General features: G+C 33.4%; 1 protein-coding gene across 1 annotated transcript; it reads right to left on the bottom strand.

Annotated features, from left to right (window-relative positions):
* Positions 1 to 191: 191 nt before the first annotated feature.
* Positions 192 to 3,011, bottom strand: LOC109000340 (FCS-Like Zinc finger 8). Its single transcript, XM_018977166.2, has 3 exons — positions 2,062 to 3,011; positions 1,102 to 1,983; positions 192 to 641 (listed from the first exon to the last, which is right to left on the bottom strand). The coding sequence occupies exons 2-3, from the start codon at positions 1,959 to 1,961 to the stop codon at positions 539 to 541; spliced, it is 963 nt and encodes a 320-aa protein (XP_018832711.1). The 5' UTR covers positions 1,962 to 1,983; positions 2,062 to 3,011; the 3' UTR covers positions 192 to 538.
* Between the last annotated feature and the right edge of the window lie 7,615 nt (positions 3,012 to 10,626).

Raw genomic sequence — 10,626 nt, forward strand, 5'->3', positions numbered from 1 at the left:
ATTCTCAGCACTGTGGTATAAAGAAATGGAACTCGCTAGAACTCTTGATAATTTGATTTCAAAGCTTGACAAAATGGGCAATTGATCATTGGAGACGTGGAAAGAGGGCATAAGAAAAGAATCTATTTTCAAGTGAGGTCATTGGTGCTATGTGCTTAATTATTAGATGATTAAATTAATATAAACAAAAGTAATGTAAGCTTTAGTCATGCATCATCATCATCACAAACTATGAAAAGACAACAATCTGTGGACAAACCCAACAGCATCGCCTATTTTTCAATTCAACAAAATCATCAATTCTACAATATCTAAAGCCCTTTTAGTCCTCCTTACAGGAAGAGTATCAAGAAGTAAAAGCAAACGAGAGAATATACGTGAGATAACACCAAAGCAGGCTCAATTTCCCAAGAATTTCCAGGACCATCCTTATCTTTGGTAAAGAGAACCGCTGATACAAAGATTTCCCTTATTAAGTTTCTCGTTTTCTTTTATGGTTCTTTGGAACAAGTAAGATTAATGGAGATTCAGATAGGTATCAGGAACAGGTCCCATCATCATCGGGTCCAAATTTATCCATTCCCTCCTCCAAAACCATCTGCTGGTGGCGGCACTCGCTGCTGCAGAAAGCTTTCTCACCTCTGAAAGAGAAATAGATCAATTAGATTCAAAGTTCCAAACTTGGCCGAGTCTCTGATGATCAAAGACCAAAAATCATTTAAATAAGGGTGTATATATTAGAAACACGATCAGTCCAATCAAATCATGCAAGCTACCTCAATCGCCCTGGTATCAACCATCTAAGACAGAACAGAAGGGAAACAACAAAGAAAGCCACTGTAAAGACTAACAGTGCCCGATCAAGGTCAATTTATGGTCAGTTTATTCATATAATTAAAGCCTCTAGCATATCCAAATATGAATCATATGGGCATTTTTGCTAGCATAAAACCTACTTTAAGCTTAATTTTCTTTCCCTAAGTAAGAAACCACCAGGCTATGGGAGAAAAGATTCCTAACCTTCCACAAATGCATATATAATATTTCCAAAGGTATCTAATCAACTATTTTTTCTGTCAAATAAAGGAAAATAAGGCCAACCTGTACATGTAAATGTCTTTTCCCTGATCAAGATTCTTCTTGCAAGAGTAACAGAAACTGAGAAAGCTTTCAGACGGATAGCTGGACGACTGGTCAGTGAAAAACCCATCTTCTTTTCCGAAACTAGAGAACGCAACCTCAGCACAGCAGCTCTCAACAATGCAATCCTCAAAAATATGGGTGGTTCTGGGGTTAGGCCCATGGGATATCACACAAGTATAGTCCTCTGAGAGCTCCATTTCACTTGCAGAAAGACATCCCGCGAAAACCCGGGAAGAATTTGGAGTCTCTATACCTGAATTCCCAGAACCGAATATGGATTTCTTCGCCGGTGACCGAGAAAAGCCGGAAGAAGAAGAACCCAGTTGAGAATTCCTCGTCTTGATGCCAAAATTGGCGGGAGATTTGGGCGATTCAGCAGGTGAAAGAACCGAATTTGGAGGATGAGGGATCTGAATCTTAAGCTGGGAACCAAAGAGAACCATTCGGCTTTCAGGTTTGGATAGTTTGGAGTCAAATCTTTCTTCATTGAGAGCATCCACAATAGCTAGACCAATGGCTTTGGAGTTCAAATTGTCCCAGTGGCGTTTTGTTTCGGGTTCTGGGTTTCTGGGGGTGTTTGTTTCGGACCAAAAGGGGTTTTTGAGACCAGAGAATGGCTTGCTATCGAGTATGGAAGTGGGGCTCATCACGGCCTCGGTTTCAGACAACGATTTTGGAGAGAAATTAGTGAACAACCTTGGGCAAATGAAGAGAGATGAAGTGGGTTGTCTGTATTTGCCTGTGGGGGATGGGAGGGGACTAGAGTCTGCCATTGAAGCCTGCTTGCTGCTTGTTGCTCTTGACCTCTTCCTCAGCATACCTCAGAATCTTATAGTACCACTGCAAACATTGAAAAAAGGGGCCCAAAGTTAAAGCTTTCTTCTTTAAACCGAAAGAAAGGAAGACGTTGGGACTCACCCGAAAAAAGTCGTGATCTTTCTTTGTATTAATGACTATCGGAGAAAAGGGTGGTAGTATAGTCAAATCCAACATTCTGATGAAACCCGGAAACCAGAACACCCAAAAGAAGCTCCATGAAACCTGCCCCTGCTAATCCTCTGTAAACTCCATTTTCTGAAGACTCACAGAAACCCAATAAAAAATGAGAAAGGGACCTTTTCCCCGACTTTCTCGCTCTTTCTTCCTCGCTATTTAGTTCAGCAAGAATCACCCATGCTCACAACCGACATGCAAAGAGGCTCTCACCAGTCATGATCAGAAGGACCGGACGTGCATGCACCAGACCAGCAATAACAAAGAAGGTTTTGTATTTTTGTTCCTCTTTATGGCTAGCTTTTGTTTCCTCTATTTTTTTTTATCGTTTTGGATATGTGCGTTCCGCACGGCTATTTCAGCTAAAATGGTTCCTACCACCGAAAGGATTTTAGAGCCTTGCAGACAAGACCCTCAAATAATAAAATCAAATTTGCACAGATTATAAAGTTACAAACCAGGCCACAAAAACCCCTGCGTAATACAAAAAAAAACAACTAAGAGCGAGTGAATACTGCCCCCGTCTCTCTCTCTCTCCCACAAACTCAGACGTAATCCATCGTCAGTCCTGAAAAATCGCCATGGAGCTGCAGAGAGGGTCAGAAATAAACATAGGCACGCACAAAGAGAGACACAGAGATTGTGGGCTTTGAGGGAGGTGGTGGTAGTTTGGTTGTGAGCGATTTTAAAGACGCGTGTGCATGGGAATCAGTGGATTTGATAAAACCACCCAACACTGTCTGCAAAACGACAGTTCTCTCTCCTAACCTGTTTGCGAAGAAAGAATTGCTACTCCTCTCTCTCTCTCTCTCTCTCTCTCTCTCTGAGGAATTATTTTCTCGATGATCGGCTATCTCCAGCTCTCAGCATCACAGAGAAGGAGCGAATATAAAATGCACGCGTAGAAGCTACAAAGTACAAACACAACAGAGCTTTGGATCGGCTAAAGTTACAGTTCTACATGGCTTTGGATCGGCTCGATCGGCTTGTGATTACCTTTTAAACTAAGTTTCATCAGAACTTATTATTATAATTTTTTTAAATTTTTATATAAAATATAATAAATAATTCTATTTTTTTAAATCTTAAATTAATAATAATATTAAAAAATAATATTTTATTCAACTTTCAACTCAACTCAATTCAACATTTAAACATAGAATAATGATAGATGGTTGGTTTTGATACATAAATTATCTCACATCATCTCATTTCATCTCATTTTATCATTATAATAATTTTCACAAAAAATATAATAAACAATTTAATTTTTTCAAATCTCAAAACAATAATAATATTAAAAAATAATATTTTAACAATATTTTATTCAACTCATTTAAAAACATATCATCTCATCTCACTATCTAAACGAGCTCTTAACAATCATTTGATCACCACTTTACTATTTTTAGTGTATTTTTTTTTTTCGGAAGTATTTTTTTAATATCTTTAATCATTAAAAAAATTTAAAAAATATATAATTTTATTAATAGTCATTTTCTTAGCCATTAAGTAAAAGAAAGATTTTTAAAAAGATTAAAAAATTAAAAAGAGTTTTTGAAGGATGGTAGAAGAGTGATAAGACTATCATTATTCTACTTTTTAGGGGTGGTTTGGATTCATAAATGATATGAGATGATTTTAGATGAAAGATAAAATTTGAAAAAAATATTGTTATAATATTATTTTTTAATATTATTATTTTGAGATTTGAAAATTTTAAATTTTTTATTACATTTGTGTGAGAATTTGAAAAAGTTATAATAATAAGATGAGACGAAACACTTTCTGAATCTAAACGGATCTTAATCATTCCACTAATTTATTTATTTATCTTCATTAATTAACAATTATATATTATATATCCCATGGGCGTAGAGGTCACCAACCCTAGCTAATATATATACCCACATGGGAGACACACAAACACATCCTACCTGAGGAATCTTGTTCTTTTAAGAAGTGGTTCTTTGGGTACATCTAGGTTTTAAATTCCTACTTAAATCAGCTTGAGAATATAGAGATTCGGGAACATACTTAAAGGGCAGGCAACATTTGTTTATGGTCTTAAATGCATTATTATTATTATCATTATTGTTACTTGTTGATCAGTGCATGATTATAACCTGAAATAATAATGATCATTGGTGACGCTGCTAATTCGGGTTTTTGTCGCCAATTGCATGTATGTATGCCTTCTTTCTTTCACTATTAATATTCAAAAAATCTTCACAATCATTCCCGAAATTAGTAGAATATAAATCTTATTTAATGGATCTGAACCGTATACTGAGAAAACAACATATTCATCATCTATATATGGTTTCTGATCGAATAGATTATTAGTACTCTAATGTTCCATTTCCATTAATTATGTTGAACTTATAAATTAATGTTTCTAAAAGAGTTGAGAAGTGCTACATATATAAAGATATTGCATAAAAATAATCTCACAAATTAATATAGCTAGCATACTGTGATTTATTAGATTTACTTTATAATAAAATTAATTTTACGATTTGATGAACAATATCATGTCACGTCAGTTTGTGAAAATTTTTTTTTATAACTAAAGTATTAATCTTCTTAGTGTGTGTGTGTATATATATATATATATATATATGAACAGACAATCAGTCTCGTTTATTTTTAAAAATGAGATGAGATGAGTTGAGATTAAAGTTAAAAAATTGAATAAAATATTATCAGAATATATTTTTTAATATTATTTTTATTTAAAAATTTGAAAAAGTTGAATTTTTTATTTTATTTTATGTTAGGATTTGAAAAAATTGTAATGATAAGATAAAATATTTTTAAAATTTTAAATTTTAGTCTTGAAAACAAACCAAGCCTAAGATTCTAAACGATGATTTATTATTTATCCATCATCCCACCTGAACCGAGAGATTTATCCATAAATCTAAACGTTTTCTATTTTGCACTCTCAATCATCGAATATTTTAAAATTAAAATTAAAATTTATCACAATGTGACATGAAAAAGTAAAGAACTTGCTGCAACTATTTAACTATTAATAAAAAATTTGAGAAATATTTTAATGATCATAAAAAAAATAAACAACGTTATTTTGAAGTAAAATACTATATATACACAAAACGACATCAGATCAAAACTACGTCATTTCATCTTTTTAATGCGAAATTTGGTTATGGGTACCGGATTTTACACGCATCATATAATCCAGACTACTTCGATCAAGAAAATCAATATCTTTTATTTATTTAAAGGGGAAAAAACTACTTTAATTTTCATGTGAATCTAGCAGCGAGCAGTAGTTAACAAGCCAAGCCAAGCCAAGATTGCAGTCAAAAGGAACGGAACTTTAACTGGGTTTAACTTTGGCCAACCGTGGGTCTAGTCTAGAACAAGCCGGTGACGTGGATGTGGGCCCACATTCCCTGACGGAAAATGGACAATGTGGGGAAGTTCACGGACCGTTCTTGTGGAGCCGTACCACATCATCGTCATCAGGACCCCGGACTCCTCGGCTACGTCAAAATCCCTTTAAGACGGGTCCCACTTAACTCCCAGTTAAAGAACCCGATTTCTGGTCCGACCCGGACCACTTCTTATACGGGTTGGTAGGGTGGGGGGACCACGCTAAAAGAAATTGTTGTCATCATCTCATCATTTGATATATCGTATTTTTCTTCGTAATTTATTATTTAACTCTGAATTTATGATTCCATCTACCGGTGTATTTTACGGAAACACCCTGGGGAAAGGTACGAAACATGTTAAATGGGAGAGGGACCCGTTTGGAAGTTGGGGGGGGTGGGGTCACTGGGGTGGGGTGGGGTGGGCAGCGGAAAGGTATCGGGTTGGGGCCCTTTGAGAATGATGACGAACAGTGAAGAGTGAATAATGGTGAATGATGGCAGTTACCAGACCTGACCGATTAAAGTCTGTGCTGAGGACTGTGTCTGCGTATGTCAGTGTGGCCTGGAGGGGCCCTTCCCCCTCTCTGCATTATTTGTCTAACTTCAACCCAAGAAAAAACCCGATTTGGACCTTGCTTGTACACCAGTACTACCGATCCACCTCTACTGAAAATGATTATTAATAAATTTATATTTTTTTTAACAATTATGAATTTTAAAAAATATTAAAAAAAAAAACTAGTTGCCTATACGACTTAAATCTGATTAATAAAATCTCAACTACAATAATGCATAACCTCTTGAAAATATCTACAGATGCTATATAAAATAGTCTCAAGATATGATTGGCTAATGAGATGTGAAGAGAATTCTGTCAATATTAATAAAATAATTTGAATTAAAATATTTTATTGAGTTTTAAGAAATAAAAAAAATATATTATTAGAATATAATTTTTATTTTAAAATTTAAAAAAATTATATTATTTTTTATGTTTTATTTAAAAATTTAAAAAAATTATAATAAATAAGTAATAATTAGATAAATTTTAAATTTTAAAATTTAAAACTATTTGTATTTCAGTAATGTTTCAGAATAAACTATGATAATTTTTTAGATGAGATGATATAAAAAATTATATTCTAATAAGTTTTTAATTTTTTAATATTTTTATTTAAACTTTTCTTTCTTATTTCTTAAAATTCAATAAAACGTCTTAATTAAAATCAATTTATTATTATTTATAAATTATTGTATTATTATTTATATTGTTATTAGATCATCTCATTACCTAATGCCTCAATTAACACAAGAAGTATGTTATATATATAAAATACAAGAGTTAAATAAGTGAGGGATCCGAGACAAGATGAGAGATGTTGTTGGTCTGACAGTTTGGAGAATGAGATAAAAATTTTATATTTTATTTAAAAGTTTAAAATATTATATTTTAATATTATTATTATTTTAAAATTTGATAAAATTAAATTAATATTTAAAAAAATTAAATTTTTTATTTTATTTTATATAAAAAAAATTTTAAAAATATAATAATAACATAAAATAAAATAAAAATTTTATGTTTTTTCTCACCCAAACCTGCCCGACTGGTTGAGAGAGAGTTCTAATTTATCAGCAAACGACCTCAAGGGTTGCATCCACACTTGGGAGCCACGTGCCGACAGGATAGCGGTAAAGTCAGTCAAATCTTTATCTCGTTAGATTTTTTGGTGCCATGTGTGGCAGTTGAAGAATTTATTTACTGAGTTTTGTTAGTTACAAGCAAATTCGTATATCATATTACGTACTAATAATTTTTTTTATTTAAAAAAAATTTTAAAAAAAAATTTTAAAAGAAGAAGAAAATCTCTTATATCATGAAAATTATTTTTATCTTTAATTCACATTATTTCATTAAATATATACATTATATATCAATATTGGTGTACGAATTGGTGCACTAACTTCCTTGCAATAAGATTTTTTCTTATTTATTTAGGACATGCTACAGTCCCGCTGGGTGTTGTATTATTTTATATGTATTTTTATTAAGTTATTTTTTATATAAATTTTTTAATATTTTTTAATATTTAAAAAAATTTTAAAAATCGTTAAGAAAACACCTTCTTAATCAAAAAGTAAAAAAAAGAATTATTAAAAAATACTTCTTTAATCATGAAATAAAATAAAAAATTATAAAAAAAATTTTAATAATATTATGATTTTTTTATTTTTTAAAAATATTTAAAATTATTAAAAAAATTTATATAAAAAAAACTTAAAAAAACACAGAGAAATACACTTGCCAGACCCCAACGGGAGCCCCCACCGAGTGATCTAGCATTTTCCTATTTATTTTTACAGATAATATGAAATAAGATGAATTAAGATTAAAATAAAAAATTATTATAATATATTATTTAATATTATTTCTATTTTTTATTTATAGAAATTAAATTATTTATTTTATTTTATGTAACAATTTAATAAACTTATAATGATTAAATAAGATGATTTGAGAGAAATTATGAAAATAAATGAGACACTACATGATTGAGCACAGATCACACGTGTGGGTCTAGGCAGCACGTGAGACCACGCGCTATTCGTTAGTCAATCTTTTCTCAATTGTCGACTAAAAAATAAAAATCACAATATTAAAAATTTAAATAAAAATAAAAATACTTAAAAAAAAAACAGAATTCGATACAATAAATGTAAATCAATGATGGAATATGTATTTTGAATAATGCTAAAGTCGCCTATAAAATCTCTATAGAGACCGATTGGTTTTTTTTGCTTAATAATTAAGAAATTGTTTTTAAATGATATTGTAATTTTTTTAAAGATGATTAAAAAATGATAAAAAAAAAGAAGAAGAGAGATATGACATTGTCGGTGTGCAGTGTGAAGACCCACTATTGGTGGCTTAGCACTGCCCATATGTATTAGGACTAGGATGATAGGATGTTGCAAATCAAAGATGGAATATATTGCCAAGAATATTTTTTTTCTTAATATTTTATCAGTCGAGTATCATGTTAAATAGTTTGTAATTTAACAAATTAATTTTTCAAAATATGAGTGGGGGAAAGGTGGGTTCATTCATGGATTAAGGTTTATTGATGTGCCATATTTTAGGAAGCAGAATCTTTCATCAATACAATTTTAATTCTAATCTCGCAACTAAAGAGAGCATCAACTCGATCCTTATGGCCCAGAACAAAATTCCCGCCATGAATCCCACCATCACCTCTTCTGCAGCCCACCTTATCACCATCCAGCTTACCTCCGATAACTACCTCTTTTGGAATGCTCAAATCCTCCATTTCCTCAAAGGCAACCAACTCTACAATTTCATCCGTGGCACCTGCCCTAGGCCTTCTTCCACCATTGATGAACAACCTAATCTTGAGTATGATAAGTGGATTCTCCAAGACCAACTTCTCATTTCTGCAATCAACTTCTCTCTCACCGATAATGTCCTTGCCCAAGTTCTGAATTGCTCCACCTCTCAAGAGGTCTGGACAACACTTCACGGACTCTTCTCTACTCAAACACAAGCTCATATCATGTAAACACAATACTCCCTTGCTACTCTCAAGAAAGGCTTGGAGACCATAACATAATACTTCCACAAAGCCACAGCCCTATCAGCTTCCCTTAACGCCGTTGGCCATCCTCTTTCACCCTCCAAATTTAATATCTACCTCCTCGTCAGTCTTGGGTCAGATTACGAATCACTGATAACCTCCATTACCACTCGGCCCGAACCTATGTCTTCTTCCCAAATATATAGCTACTTACCTAATCACGAGTCCCACCTCAGCCATCAAACCCAGTCAATTATGTCTGGCTCTTCTATTTTTGCTCATGCTACTTCGATTCGTCCACCTTCTTAGCCCTCCCCACCTAACTGAGGTCGTGATTGTGGCTTTCAGAGAGGTCTTGATGGAGGTCGCCCAACTCAATCTACTCCCACTAATGTTTTTACTTCTAATTCCTTAAATCGCCCCACACATCAGCTCTGTCTTAAAGTTGGTCACATGGCATTCGCTTGTTACAACCGTTTTGATCACTCCTACTAGAGCACTCCCTCGTCTTCTTCCTTTGCTGATTACACGGCTTTCCCCAATAGTCCAGTAAATCAAAATAGTTGGTTCCCTGACACAACAACTACAGAATCATTTTACTGCTGACTTTTCTAACTTAAATCAGGAATCCTCTCCTTATCAAGGCACTGATCATGTCAGCATTGGAGATGGTTCATATATTCCCATTCAAAAACTCTGGCATTGGCATTCTTCAAACCCCTTCTGGCAAATTTCTTCTCCATTATTTATTTCATGTTCCATTAATTTCTCGCAATATACTTTATGTTCTTCAATTTTGTATAGATAATTCCGCTTTCTTTGAATTTAATTCCTCTGATTTTATTGTGAAGGATTTTGCATACTCAGGCGATACTTCTTCTGGGAACCATTAAGGACAGTCTGTACATTCTTGCATTTGATGTCGCGGCTGTGACTTTCACCTCTTCTTCCCATACGCTCACATTGGTGTCCGAACCACTCCACAAATATGGCATTCCCATTTAAGCCATCCTTCTCCGCAGACTACCTCACTTACCATTAGGCAATTTAATTTTCCCGCTACTACTAAATCGGTATACAAACTTGTCCAGCCTGCCTCCAGGCCAAATCACATGCTCTTCATCATCCCTCATCCCTCGCTCCCATCCCGATCCCATTATGCTTTTCAGTTTTTATTTTTAGATGTATGGAGACCAGCGTCTGTACTATCCTCTCTTGATTTTTGGGGTAATATCTATCTATTGTTGATTGTTTTAGCAAGCATATTTGGTTTTTTCCATTACGTGCCAAATTTGATGCCTCGTCTATTTTTTAGCATTCATAAAATATGTGCATAATAATTTCTCTTCCAAAGTACTTGCCATTCAAACAGATTGGGGGTGAATCTCGCCCCTTTCCAAAACTTCTCCAAAATTTTAACATTATCCATCGCATTACTTATCCATATTCTCATGCTCAAAACGGCAATATTGAACAGCATCATCACCATATTG

The sequence above is a fragment of the Juglans regia genome, chromosome 7 (genome assembly GCF_001411555.2).
Source record: "Juglans regia cultivar Chandler chromosome 7, Walnut 2.0, whole genome shotgun sequence".
Taxonomy (NCBI): Eukaryota; Viridiplantae; Streptophyta; class Magnoliopsida; order Fagales; family Juglandaceae; genus Juglans; species Juglans regia.

What these genes read in the sequence shown, in the direction of transcription:
- LOC109000340 (XM_018977166.2), bottom strand. Translation starts at nt 1,961, where the DNA reads ATGCTGAGGAAGAGGTCAAGAGCAACAAGCAGCAAGCAGGCTTCAATG. An exon ending in AAAGACATTTACATGTACAG is followed by an intron (nt 642 to 1,101) that starts GTTGGCCTTATT and finishes TTTCTCTTTCAG; the next exon opens with AGGTGAGAAAGCTTTCTGCA.